Source organism: Rhinichthys klamathensis, unplaced genomic scaffold (assembly GCF_029890125.1).
Source record: "Rhinichthys klamathensis goyatoka isolate OS25496 unplaced genomic scaffold, OSU_Roscu_1.1 h1tg000474l_1, whole genome shotgun sequence".
NCBI lineage: Eukaryota > Metazoa > Chordata > Actinopteri > Cypriniformes > Leuciscidae > Rhinichthys > Rhinichthys klamathensis.
This window is the reverse complement of record NW_026606962.1, coordinates 416411-431063: the sequence shown is the minus strand read 5'-3', so window position 1 is coordinate 431063 and position 14653 is coordinate 416411. Positions and strand designations below refer to the sequence as shown.

At 41.3% G+C, this 14653-nt stretch overlaps 1 protein-coding gene across 9 annotated transcripts in view; it reads right to left on the bottom strand.

The window, feature by feature from the left end:
- kcnq5a (potassium voltage-gated channel, KQT-like subfamily, member 5a) overlaps positions 1-14653 on the bottom strand; it is a 145605-nt gene that overhangs the window by 20469 nt on the left and 110483 nt on the right. For all 9 annotated transcript variants that reach the window (XM_056236994.1, XM_056236993.1, XM_056236997.1 and 6 more), the window contains 6 exons: positions 11814-11940; positions 9933-10108; positions 9065-9190; positions 7844-7954; positions 6124-6219; positions 2727-2821 (listed from right to left, as the gene is read on the bottom strand). In XM_056236994.1, coding sequence (XP_056092969.1) covers positions 2727-2821; positions 6124-6219; positions 7844-7954; positions 9065-9190; positions 9933-10108; positions 11814-11940 — 731 coding nt within the window. The remainder of the gene's footprint in view (positions 1-2726; positions 2822-6123; positions 6220-7843; positions 7955-9064; positions 9191-9932; positions 10109-11813; positions 11941-14653) is intronic.

The window sequence follows — 14653 nt, the reverse complement described above, 5'->3', positions numbered from 1 at the left end:
GTAGCAGGGTCTGTGTGTGCTGTGCAGCACTTACCTGGTTCCACGGGGCAGGAGGCGGCTCGGTGGCGTTCTCGAACTGCGCACTGCTGCTCACTGGCGACAGAGGAGGCGGATGAGAGTGGTGAGGATTCTGTCCCCCCATTGCTCTCCGGGTCCTCTTCGGACCCAGAGATGGTAGAAACTGCTCTTTTATTGAAAATTTGGGTACCGCTGGTTTTAAGGCCAGCGGCGGAACACAAACAAAACGAAACACAGGATTTTCCACCCGGCCCTCTTCCGGGGGAGGGAGCGATGCGGTCATCGTCTCCTGGAGAGCAGTCCCTTCCATCTCCGGGTCGCCCGTCCTGGGGCCGCTTACCTCTGGCTTTGCCACCCTTCTTGGCGGGGGCCTGGACGGGCGGGGCGGCCTGCCTGCGACTGGCTCCACGGCGCCGTTTACGTGGAGGCTGCTGCTGCAGCGCGGGAGCAGGGGCAGACGCAGGAGGACGCCCCCGGCGACGAGCAGACTGAGGAGCCGCAGGCGGTGGGTTGGAGGCAGCAGCTGACCGCCGCGGCAGGATATGCTTGATGGCCTCAGTCTGCTTTTGTACAGCCGAGAACTGCTGGGCGAAGTTCTCGACCGCGTCGCCGAAGAGGCCGGTCTGGGACACGGGGGAGTTGAGGAACCGGAGCTTCTCAGCCTCACTCATGTCTGCCAGACACAGCCAGAGATGGCGCTCCTGGACCACCAAGGTGGACATCGCATGACCCACTGACCGCGCGGTGACCTTCGTCGCACGAAGCGTGAGGTCCGTTGCGGCACGAAGTTCCTGGAGAACTTGTGGATCATGACCACCCTCGTGCAGGTCCTTCAGTGCCTTGGCCTGATGGACCTGCAGCAACGCCATGGCGTGCATGGCAGAGGCAGCTTCCCCACAGGCCTTGTAAGCCTCGTCGAATAGGTCCGACGAGTACCTACAGGCCCGGGAAGGAAGACACGGTTCTCCGCGCCGAGTGGAGTTAGGGCACAGTTGCATAGCAACGGCCCGTTCCACTGGCGGGATGCGCGTGTATCCCTTAGCTGCCCCGCCATCAAGGGTGGTGAGGGAGGAGGAGCCACCGGAACGGTTTCTGGCAGTAAAAGGTGCCGTCCACGTTCCCGTAAGCTCCTCATGCACTTCCGGGAAGAAAGGCACTGGGGTGGGTTGCTGAGAACCAGCGCGCGCCACCCCGAGATACCAATCATCCAACCTCGAAGGTTTGGGACACGGTGGAGGATTCCACACGAGCCCGACCCCGTTGGCGGCCCGGGAGAGCATGGCCATCATCTCCGGGTCCGTCTCAGGCACCGCTGGCACCCCCGAAGGAGGCAGCGGTGCCGAGTCGTCGTCCGCAGAGCGGTCTGACCCACCCTCCGATGCAGCGATCGACATCTGGTCACTGGGAGCCCCAAAGGAGACAACCGGTACACACCTCGAGAATGGTCCAGCTCTCTCCAATGGAGGCTCAACTGGCTGCGGAGCATGAGAGGGGTGAGGGCTCCTAGGGGGTTGGTTCCCCGAAGGAGACGCGCTCACCGTGATCCTCAGGTCACCCGCGCCACCGCCTGAAGCAACCCTCTGAGGAGGATTGGATCGAGGCAGAGGCACGGGGACTCCGCCCCTTTGCAGGAACAAGAGTCTCGACCGTAGCTCCGCGATGGTCATCTTCCCACAATGGGTACATGACTCATCCACAAACGCTGCCTCAGCGTGTTCAATGCCCAGACACACGAGGCAGCGTTTGTGATCATCCTGTGAGCCCAGGTAACGACCGCATCCAGGAAACACACAAATAGAAAGTCATCTTTTTCTTTTTAAAAGACGCTCTCTATTTGTGTAAGCTCTTTTAGGGACTGCTCTCACTGGTGCTGAAACACGCAGGGGAACAGTCACTGCGAACACAGACAGGAATGTGCACCTGTCTGTGCGCGATCTCTCTCTCTCTCTCTCTCTCTCTCTCTCTCTCTCTCTCTCTCTCTCTCTCTCTCTCTCTCTCTCTCTCTCTCTCGCTGTCTTACCAGCTGTGAAAATAGCTTTTGAGCGCTCGTACGGCGCACCTTACCAGCTGTTACAACAGCTTTTTGGTTTTGCTCAACACACCACAGACAGGAGAGAGAAATAGAAGACTGCTCGCGCTGCCGTGCTGTAACGCCCGCACCGGGAAGGAGAGGTCCAAAGAAGAGGCTCGTAGTCACACTCTGTAGAATTAAACATGAAGCGTTTGGCTCCGAAGCAAAAAGCTAGTGTGCAATCATAACAGCTGCTGTTAAATACCCGCGCTGACGAGGACGCAGCTGCATGCCAATGATTGGCATGCAATCATTTGCAGCTGATGCAAATGATTGCATGTCAATGTGCATTGGCTTGTTTTAGTTTCACTCGAAGTAGATTGGCTCTCTAGCGAGATTCCTATTGGTCAGTCTGACCTACGTTGTAGTGACTGACCGATAGGGAACCATGGTTAACTTGGTATAAATTCTATGTATTTTTGACACCTGGCCATGTCCCTTTGCTAAGTGACTTAATGAGTCTTTAAAAAAGCTTAAAATATCTAACAAGACTATGGTAGGGTACACAGGAGATAATTATGCTTAGGAAGAGAGACAGATTGAGTGAAAACAGTTTATTTGCTGAGGGAAGTGGGAAAATGAGAGCTACAGAAGCACTGACACCAAATACGACACCAGCTGCCAGAGTTGTACCTACTTTGTAGGGCTGCAGGTATGCAACGCCTTCAAATGAGGCTTCCAGGTAGCAATGGAAACCGAGTTCTCATCAGCCGCATAGCTACGCCACACACACTACGTGCAGAATATACAAAACCAGAAAAATAGGGAGGGAAATGAGGAAAGAAGAAAATAAAAAAGATAAATACACAAGGCCAGGAAAAAGCAGGGATTGGAAAAAAAAGGAGAACAACAAAAGGAAAAAAAAAAGATTAGTAACAACCGGTTCATGTAAGCGCTCTTCCATCAGTTCACTGCATAGATACATGCCTTTGAGGAGGGAGAACACTTTTATAGAACAGCCATGTGGCACTCAGGTATGTTCTGGAGAGGTCTGTGGAGTAGAGACGCCACGCAGCCTGGTGCAGGAGACAGACACAGACACACACACACACACACACACGGGGACACGGGTGGAGAAAGACAATAGCATGGTGAGGGAACAGCCAGTGAATCACTGATTGGGCTCAAGACATTTCTTCAAACCACTGATTTCATTTTGTTAAAAATGCTGCAAAATGTCGTATTTTGGGGTCCAAATGTCTGAGATCACTGGTATGAAATACTTTATAAAAAATAAAGTTGAATTAAACAATTTAAATTAATTCATTATTTTGTCAGTATTTGGTATGTCTCTCTTTTGCTTTAATAACAGTAGCACTTGAGCTGCATGAACTTCACAAGTTTATGTAAAACCTGACACTCATATTCTGCAGAATTATTTGAGAATGATCCGAAGAGCATCTTGAGCTCCAATGGAATCTGTCCAGAGAGTCACATGATCATAATCTCACTAATTTGCTAAATATTTCTTATTCATTTTATGTCATAATGTTTCATTGTTTCAATTTTCTGAAATACTAAAACTTATTTCCAAGATTAAATTACAGTATACTTTTTTTATTCCAGATTTTGGACAAATAAATTGCGAACATAAATTTCACATGTTCCATGTCCAAAATGAGAGTGGATTAGTGTTGAATAAATGTCTTGATGTCTTGGTGGCACATACAACATCAAAACAGCCAGGGGACTTAAAAGTGATGTGGTGAATGAAAAGAGGCATACATCATCCAGTGAAAAGAGTTTATATGCAAATATGTGTTTATAAAGCACAATCCTTTTAAAATATATGTGTTTTTAAAGTAACTCATTTTACCTAAACAAGTGCAAACCTTTGTTTGTGGCCTCATATGTGTTAATATGTGATGTTTATGTGTGGCCATCTTGCATTAAAATATACTCAGCATTATTTCAATCAACAAAATTATATAATATTTATTATCAATATTTGGATAAAATTTCAATTCGACATAAAACCCTGCTTGCATTTAATTTCTTCTGAATTTGTGATGTATATAAGTGAACTGAAAAAAATGTGGGTGCAATTTATTCATTGTAAATTATAATGATTATTAGAATGAAGTAAGACTTGAATGTGAATTTAAGAAAACAATACCTAAATTGATATTTGACTACATTATCCAATCATGACCTATTGGAAAGTGGTTGCTCGGGAAGAAGTCATTTTCATAAAAAAATACAAAGACAAAATTTTTTTTTGAATAATGTGAACTGGTGAATCATTCACAATAAAACAAGGAATATGCATTATGGAAGTTATTGTTTCATGCTGACTTATAATAATGTGATAATGGATGGAGTTGTATGTGTTAAGATGAGTAACTGCTTTAAAAAACAATAAGCAAGAAACAGAAGACGTGTTGTGAAAAGGAAAAATATCACAAGAGTGAAAGCCTGAAGAAGGTGCTCTCAAATTGCGTGACAGGAGTGAGGAGGGAGGGGATATTTTCCATCATTCTGTACAAAAATAGTCAGTAAAGAGAAAACAGCAATCGTAACATGCAGGAAAGAACCCGAACCCAGACATAGCTGACAGTCATACTCCACAGATCATAATTAAGATATATATTCCTGGGTTATATAAAGACCTGAAGTGATTTAAGAGAGGGTGAGAGAGCACAAATGATGAGAAATGATGCACCGATGCAGTCCCTGCAACATTACACCCTAAAGAATACACCATGGTCAAAATACACAATTACTGACAACAGTCATTGAAGCTGGATGGTTGGATGCCAACTGAAAGGCCTTTGGAAAAAGAAAAGAAAATTAAAGTCAGGGTTAAAGAGAGTAGGAAGAGAGACAAAATAAACATAAGGACCAGTGTATATACAGTATGAGATCTTCTCTGTCTGCAATATCAGAAAACAATCTGGAGAAAGAAAAGGGGTCATGGTGGTTAAAATAGTTGAGAAATTGCTTGTGGGTTTTCAACAGCAGCCAAAAGGAAGTAACTCATTTCTATAATATTACAGGACCTTAATTTTTTGTAGATATGTGTGTGTGTATGTGTGTGTGTGTGCGTGTGTGTGTGTGTGTGTGTGTGTGTGTGTATGTATGTGCACATTTTCCTGGAGTAAATCTGTTTCTCCTGCTAGAGGAGAAGGATGCACCTTCCATTAGGAAGAGCTATTGTCCTCAGGAAGGCCCTTGCTCAGAATTCCTTCCATGGAAACACATCATAAATATCGGCAAGTGTTTCCTTTGGCTCTGATGGAAGATAATAGTCCCCATGTAATCAATGCTCGTGTAATTGTTCGTTTTCTCTTCTTTTGTTTTAAAAAAATTTACATGGTTCACTACAAAAACAGTCCTTATTAATCAGTATTTTTGTCTTCCTGTCTGGTAAAATATCTAAGCATCCCTCGAATAATATCTCAACATATACAGTAACATAAAACTGCATAAGATCTGCAGATATATAAAAAATATTTGTAACTATTATTATTATTATTTGTTTAGATGTTTTATTTGAAGAAATTAATTTACTTGAAAAGCAAAATCATATCAAAAGCATAAGATATGCAGATAGTCAATATATTTTTAATATTATTATTATTATCATTATGATAACGTTTAGATGCTTTAACTGGAAAAGAAGACAAATAAACTGAAGAAAATGATTTTAATTTTGTAATTAACCATGTTTTTTGTGAATTATTCATTTCAACATGTCACATTAAACAATTTAAATGCCAGAGTGCCATTGTCTTCCATATGTTCCTTTATCAAATTTGCAGGCATGAACTGATATTAACATGGTAATTGTATGCAGTGTATGAGTACATTGCAGTGGAACTGACCTTTGAGCATCAGAATCAAGATAGGGCAGATCATACATACAGAATAAATCTGGCCAAGTTCTTTTTGGTTTTAGAGTTGAGCATTAGCTATTGATGCAGTAGCACTGAAAGGTTTATACTTTTTTTTTAATGCTAATGAAGCAGCATGTGATGAGTTACTTCCAATCAGAATGTCTGACTGATCAAGTGTTTCACATGAGGTGAGCTTACCTGTATGAGACTGGCTGCTGGGTTTCTCCTCTTTTCAAAGTGCTTCTGTCTGTGCTGCTCTTGGACCTTCAGAGCAAAGCCAGAGCCAAGAATACCCTACACCCACACCCACCCACAGAAAGAAAACAAACGTCACCTATTACTAAGGTTCAATCCGCTGATTTGGACTAAGAGAGACTGTGAGTGTGCAGCACACATTTGTGAGCAGAGAATTACAGAACAATTGACGAGAGTGAGTCAGACAGGCCGCTGAGGGGCTTTACAGGCACACACACTGTGCGTTCTCAAACACATCATAAAAATCATCACAGTACAAACAGTCTGCCTGGGCTCACAAAAATGCTATTAGTGATTTCAAGTTTTCTCCTAAAAGACCACAAATCCCCTATCGCTCGTAAGTGAGATCACTTAAAGAGTCAGGATAAGAAGGGTCTCATGAAATAACACCTAACCTAATGCTTAACCTCAGAACAATTTAATCGCTTTTTTTTTTTTTTTTAAAGGAACAGCTCATCCAAAAATGAAAATTCTTTTTTTTTTTTGTCTTTTGAAACCCACATGACTTTGTTTTTTTCTGTGGAACACAAAACGAGTTCCTTAAATCCGAAAGCGAATAGTGACCAGGTTTTCAGATTTTTTTGTGAATAACGTCTTAAAGTAGGAATGAAAATGGTGTTTTCTTCCCTACTGTGTCATATATTCAGAGTGAATTGACTTTTCAAAAGAGAAGAAATGTAGAGAGGGACTTGATTTTGTCCATCAAGAATTGATCGGATTGTTGTTGTTGTTTGCTAATTCCTGCAATTTTTATGTAAGTGACGGGTAGCTTATAGTTCAACCCTTGTGCCAGTGCACGTTATCATTGAACAGATGTCATTGGGGACGTTAAAGCTAGGGTAGGCAATGTTCAAACACTTTTTGTTACATTGGTTGGAACTCTCTTCACATCCTGATAGCAATCAATAATAGAAGTGTTCTAAATGTACATATCTCTGCTATGGAAGTCCCAGGACCAAAGAATGTTCGTCCAATCGTTGCATTTGGTCCGAATGCAATGATAGAATATCCTACCTGCCTGTCAACTTATTTCCATACCTCCGCACACCCTGCTTGCGCAGACATCACACGTCATCGGTAGATTCCGTGAGGCTATGCAGATTTGTAAACACAGTCACTGAGTGCCACATACAAACAGCAGCCAGCTTTTACAGTTCCACCTGAACCAAAACAAATAGCTTTTTCTGCGCTCACGCCATGACGTAATTACTGTAATTAAGAGATGGCAACCTGTGACATTCTACTCGGAGCTGTTCACATCCTCATTCTCGGAATTGTGCGTTTCTAAAGCAACACTATCAACGCCGACATGAATCTGCAGCAGTCAGGTCAAAGCTCTTTAAATTGTTTGCTTTCCTTATTTTTATACACACTAAGTTATTATATGATTTTAAAAGACTTGAAGTCATGACATTAAAGTCATACTTCCATAATGTTTTTTAACACTGGATTTTTATATGGAAGAAAGCAATGTTTTGTGTTTCATAAAAGCAAATCATTTGGGTTTGGAAGAACATAAATGTAAATGATGGCAGAATTTTCATTTTTGAATATACACTATACTTTTAATTTATATTTTTATACACCCATTGTAATATAAAGCACTGTTTTTCAGAATATGAGTCCACAGTAGACTCTACATATAAGTTTTTGGGTTACTCACAGCAGGCAAAGCGAAGAACGAGATGCCCAGCAAAGCAAAACCTGCAGATAGAAGCCGCCCGGTCCAAGTCTGTGGAGTCTTATCCCCATATCCAATGGTGGTGAGCGTGATCTGAAGAAAGAATGTGGGTTAAAGAAAAATGTGTTTAAAAGTCTAGGGTCATTTTGGTAAGCATAAAATTTTGACTTCCCACAAGCAGACAGCATTGAAATATACGTCTGTTTGCAGGACGGCAGTGTACTTTTAACACTCCACACATCACCTTCACCCATGTATGAGGAGGAGTAGTAACCTCTCACACTCTGATTCTATCTACATAATGACCAAACATAGATCGAATCCTTACCAGGTTGCAGTGGAAAATCAAAGGCTACCAAACATGCACTAAATTCTGTCTGTTATGCCATACTAAACAGCCATAAACACCAAAGCTAAACCAAGCTGTATTCTAAAGTTACGGCCACACAGACGCACGGTATTAGATCCATCTTTCAGCAAGAGAAATACTTTGGTGGCTTGTCATAAAAAAAGATCAGTCTAACATCTCGCACTCCTTTCCACACTCATAAGTGAGCGCTTTGGATTTTTGCAGGCAGGGGATACTTAAACAAAGGCCGGGCCAAAGCAAATTCAACACATCCAGTAAAAGTGAGTGATTTGTCAAATGCAAAGAGCACTGCGGCCTTTCACAGCACATTGAGGTAAAGAGTAGGAGTGAGGGAGCTCACAGACTCCACACAGACAAAGCCAGACTCCCGTTCTCCTGTTTTCCTCCTCGGAAGCCTGCCTGTCAGCTCCAGACGCTGGCTTGGGCTCAACCCAGTGTAAATACTGTGTGGCAGCTTAATATTGGGCCGCTGCTGGTTTGTCTCTGCATCTGAGCTCTACAGCAGAAGACTATACCCTCAACTGACCTCACAACTCTTTGAAACAGCTCCATTTGTGCTTGGTAGGAGCAGGAAATTACATGCATTGATTTGTTAAGTCAGCTGGTGAGGAACCATGACCAGTCCTGCTGTGTGTCCACAACAACTAAACCCTGTCAAGGCCAATGGTTGTAACTCATTTATTGATTAATGCATAAAATACAGTGAGACACTGGCAATGCATATAAATGAGCATCCTAAAACCACAATGTGAGGATGGATTCTATATAGATATTATATAGATATGAAAAAGGGAGAAAATTTGCACAAATTTAGGCATTTAAGGTAGACTTACCGTACCCCACCAAAGAGCATCGGCGTAGGTGGCAAACTGTTTGTTAAATTCTTTCTCCACCAAGTAGACCAAGAATGAAGAAAAGATCAGCACCAAGAAGCCAATGTACCAGGCGGTCACAAGTTCCTGGAACAAATATCACAATATTAAACATCCAACAAATAGAGACATATCTACAAACATATGAATATTTCCTGCAGAAACATAATTATTAACCTTCAATTCAATTCGTTTTTAAACATTTCTGGTTTTAAAGAGGTTGCGATCTGTTCAAGTTAAAATATCAGCTAAATCAGCTGAGCATCAGAATGGGAGACCAGTTTAAACCAGATAAAACCAGCATGGCCAGGCTGGAAAAATAACTGTGTTATACAGTAATTTAAAACTTTTAACCTTTTTTATATTTCTGGTTTTAAAGAGATTGTCAGCTGATTAGGTTGGGCTAACAAGCTAAATCAGCTAAAAAAAAGGAGGACCAGTTTAATCCAGGCTGAATTACCAAAGACAAGCAAACCAGGTTGGTTTAAGCTGTTTTTTGTTTTGTTTTGTTTTTTAGGTTTGATCAGAGATGTCAGGAAAATGTAAACGCTTAAGCCTGAGAGGAGATAGAAATAAGTAACTCTGCTATTATATCGACCATAATGATTCATTTCGGGGACCCCTAATCTCTCCACTAAATGGCGGGTAACTGAGGACTGAGGAAGCTTGTGGTTTGGCTGCAGCCTGTGGATGGAGTTTCAGTCCAAGCGGTGCTGGAAAGAAAGGTTGATTGTGGGGTCACATGTCTGCCTCGACATGAAAACTCACACGCAATGTCATGACCTGAGCTCATTTACAAATTTTTGCCATCAAATAATGTTCAGTATACCTTGCTGTGAGCGTAGACTACAGATCCAAGCAGTTTCCAGGTACCACCTCGCCTGTCCATACGCACCATGCGCAGGATCTGCAAAAAACGCAGACTGCGGAGTGCAGACGTGGCAAAAATATTGCCCTGGCTACCAGCTGAAACCACTGCGATGGATGCAATGAGCACAATAATGTCTGAAACACAAAAAAGAGAGAGAGAGAAAAGATTCAGTGATAATTTGTACATTTGTACAATAATGTACCTATAGAACAATATAAATATATTGATAATTGGACTAGGACCACCCACCACCCATTTCAAGAGCACCGAAGCCCTTTTACCTATAAACTAAGCTTGCTGTATTTCTCAGAAGCTCTCAGATATCAGGGACAGAGATATTACAAAAATTAGTCTGTTTCACTTGTCTGTTATGTTGTTTTCCCTGAGAGGGGCCAAGAGAGAGCAGGGAAGCCACAGCCTAACAGAACAGCATATCTAATGCTCCGCTGCACACTGAAAAACCTCTCCAGATTAACCAGGGTCAGGGATAATATTGTTCTTTACTCAAATCACCTCCGTCATATTTTCCTGCTGAATGTTACACTTGAGGTTTGAAATAAGATTGTTCTTGTGTCACACATTCTGAAAGTGGCCTCCTAAAAGTCTGTTATTTGAAATTTGAATCTCACAATGCTTGAAGGTTGCTACATGGTGAAAATGGAACATTGAGGAACACAAACAGATGGGAATGAAAGCTGTTTAGGGTCATTGAGAACAAAAGCCATTCTAAAATATGGAAATCGAAAAATCATAACCAATAGAGAAACTACGAAAATCATAATCATGGTCATCTGAATCAGGCTTGAATTGGTTTGAAATTGACGCCATCCTTAATATTTACACCTGAAGAAATGAAACTCAAGGTTATGGTAAGGGGCATGACATTTCCCGAACACGTGCTAAGCGTTGCCAATCACAACACACTGGGCCAGCTAACCAATCATAGCACATTTCGAGTTTCAGAAGGAGGGGCTTCATCGAAACAGGAACTACATGGTGCTTTTGGTAAAATATGTGAAAAATAATGTGTTTGTTTTTTTAACAATCAAGCATGAAAGCATATTCTAGTACACCCCAAAAACAAAAAAAGTTAGGTAAACAGGTCACTGCCAGAATGTTCCTCAATTAATAAGTTGTTTAAACCAATTTATTTTTTTAATCACTGAAATGTTTTAATAGTTGCCATGAAAAAGTTCTGCATGAAGTTGAAGATGAATATGTTTTTATATTTGTGTGCAAAGAGAACAAACAGGGGATGTGGTTAATTATCACATAAAGTGAGTGAGCTTCATTAAGGGTCTGTCGGTGTATATAATATGCAAAAAACTTTACACAATTTCTAATGGGACATGCTGAATAAATGTGTTAGGCAGAGAGGGGAAATTGTTTCCTTTTTCTTTCTGTTTCATAATTCAGAGTTAGTCAGAGTGCTGATGGGGTTCTGATGGGACTCTGTCTCTTAATGAATGGAGATGAGGTTTAGTGTGTGCCACACGACTCTGATATATTCACACAGGAGCCTAAATTACCCTCATACAACACAATACCACATATACCCCACTAGTGTAATAAATATTATATAAATAGCACTCTTTACTTATTGCCTGTAATCCTTCATTGGTAGTTATTGCTCGTTTTCCTTTAAGAGGGAATTAAAAAAGAACTCTTTCAGTCATCATTATGTATGTTTGAGCCAGTCATCGATTCTGGGCAGAGGTGTTATCATTAGCCTATCGAGCATCTGTCAACATCCACACCCATACAGCAGATCCATCACCCTCTACAAACACACATACACGGGTGGAGAGCACACTCACAGAACACGTTTTTTCATCTTACCAATGACACAGAATGGTTTTCTAGCAAAGCGCAGTCGTCCTTGCCATCCCCTGTAACGACAGCAGCATCCAGCCGACCAGATGCGAATGATGTACTCCAGACCGAATACAACAATCATCACAAACTCCTGCAAATCAGAAAAAGACCTTTCATGACATCAGATGCACCACTTAATGGATACAATTAATACAATATGGCAATGGATTAAAACTATCTCACAAAAAATAAGTACAGAATATGCTTATTGTATATATGCTATGGGGACATTCCATAGACATAATGATTTGTACCTTCTATCCCCAAACCTCTAAACCTACCCATCACTGAAAAATTTCTGCATTTTTACATTTTCAAAAAACATCACTATGATTTATAAGGTCTTTTCTTCATGGGGATCAAAAAATATCCCCACAAGGACAAGGATTTCGGATATTGCTAACTTTGTGAGGACATTTTGTCCCCATAACATAGGCTTTACCAGGACCATATACAACCTGGTTCACCACAGGAGTCTAGCTACTGTAGCATAATTAACCTCTCAGCTAATCCATCATTGACACATTCCTGGTGCCTGCTAATTGCACTGTTAGATAAACCCCAGTTGAGTTCACAGAGGGTTTCACCTGATTAAAACATCTGTCTGCATAGAGTTTATAACACTGCACCTCTCATTGAGAAACACCATGCACTTACGTTACACTGCTCACTGATGCTAAATGCGCTTACAATCGGGTGAAAAGTTGAAACTTACAAGCTTTTGGAACACCTGGCACAGATTCTTGAGTACCGAGAAACAAAGCAAGCAAGCGAACAAAACAAATAAACAAAAAACAAACAAAAAGTAACAAACAAACAAATAAATAATGCAGTCAAGCTTGGAAGATGAAGTCTGTCTTTGGGTTGACCTAATACTAACCTTAAAAAATATGTATACTGTATTTAGTAGTTTCTTTAACTACTAAACTGTAGTCCATTACTGAATACAAATGACATGATTCAAATTGTAGTTAGAAACATAATTTCACAGGAAATATAACATTGATTTAAATAGTATAATTTTGTAAGAAAAAATCCCTTTTCCATTCCATTTTTGTTATCAACAACATGAAGTGCACTAAACATTGCATTACATTAGGGTTTCCCCAAGTAGGGTTTATATATATATATATATATATATATATATATAATATATGTATATCTCACAAACGTGAATACACCCCTCACATTTCAGCAAACATTTTAGTATATCTTCTCAAGGGACAATACTATAGAAATTAAACTTTGAAACTAGATTTTAGAGTAGTCAATGTGCTGCTTGTATAGCAGTATATATTTACTGTCCTCTGAAAATAACTCAACATACAGCCATTATTGTCAAAATAGCTGGCAACAAAAGTGAGTACATATACTGTATATATACACTCACCTAAAGGATTATTAGGAACACCTGTTCAATTTCTCATTAATGCAATTATCTAATCAACCAATCACATGGCAGTTGCTTCAATGGATTTAGGGGTGTGGTCCTGGTCAAGACAATCTCCTGAACTCCAAACTGAATGTCAGAATGGGAAAGAAAGGTGATATAAGCAATTTTGAGCGTGGCATGATTGTTGGTGCCAGACGGGCCCGTCTGAGTATTTCACAATCTGCTCAGTTACTGGGATTTTCACGCACAACCATTTCTAGGGTTTACAAAGAATGGTGTGAAAAGGGAAAAACATCCAGTATGTGCCAGTCCTGTGGGCGAAAATGCCTTGTTGATGCTAGAGGTCAGAGGACAATGGGCCGACTGATTCAAGCTGATAGAAGAGCAACTTTGACTGAAACAACCACTCGTTACAACCGAGGTATGCAGCAAAGCATTTGTGAAGCCACAACACGCACAACCTTGAGGCGGATGGGCTACAACAGCAGAAGACCCCACCGGGTACCACTCATCTCCACTACAAATAGGAAAAAGAGGCTACAATTTGCAAGAGCTCACTAAAATTGGACAGTTGAAGACTGGAAAAATGTTGCCTGGTCTGATGAGTCTCGATTTCTGTTGAGACATTCAGATGGTAGAGTCAGAATTTGGCGTAAACAGAATGAGAACATGGATCCATCATGCCTTGTTACCACTGTGCAGGCTGGTGGTGGTGGTGTAATGGTGTGGGGGATGTTTTCTTGGCACACTTTAGGCCCCTTAGTGCCTATTGGGCATCGTTTAAATGCCACGGCCTACCTGAGCATTGTTTCTGACCATGTCCATCCCTTTATGGCCACCATGTACCCATCCTCTGATGGCTACTTCCAGCAGGATAATGCACCATGTCACAAAGCTCGAATCATTTCAAATTGGTTTCTTGAACATGACAATGAGTTCACTGTACTAAAATGGCCCCCACAGTCACCAGATCTCAACCCAATAGAGCATCTTTGGGATGTGGTGGAATGGGAGCTTCGTGCCCTGGATGTGCATCCCACAAATTTCCATCAACTGCAAGATGCTATCCTATCAATATGGGCCAACATTTCTAAAGAATGCTTTCAGCACCTTGTTGAATCAATGCCACGTATAATTAAGGCAGTTCTGAAGGCTAAATGGGGTCAAACACAGTATTAGTATGGTGTTCCTAATAATCCTTTAGGTGAGTATATATATATATATATATTGTATATGGCCTCTCAATTTTCCATGTAATCATAGTCGCCTGAGTAGTGGCCAGTCTGTGTGTGCAATTCCACAAAATGTTTGATAAAAGGAAAAGATAAAAAAAAGAAGAATTAGGGAAAATCAATACATTCTGAATTATTTACTGCAATTTTTGTGAATATTAAGTAATCAAGTATTTAAA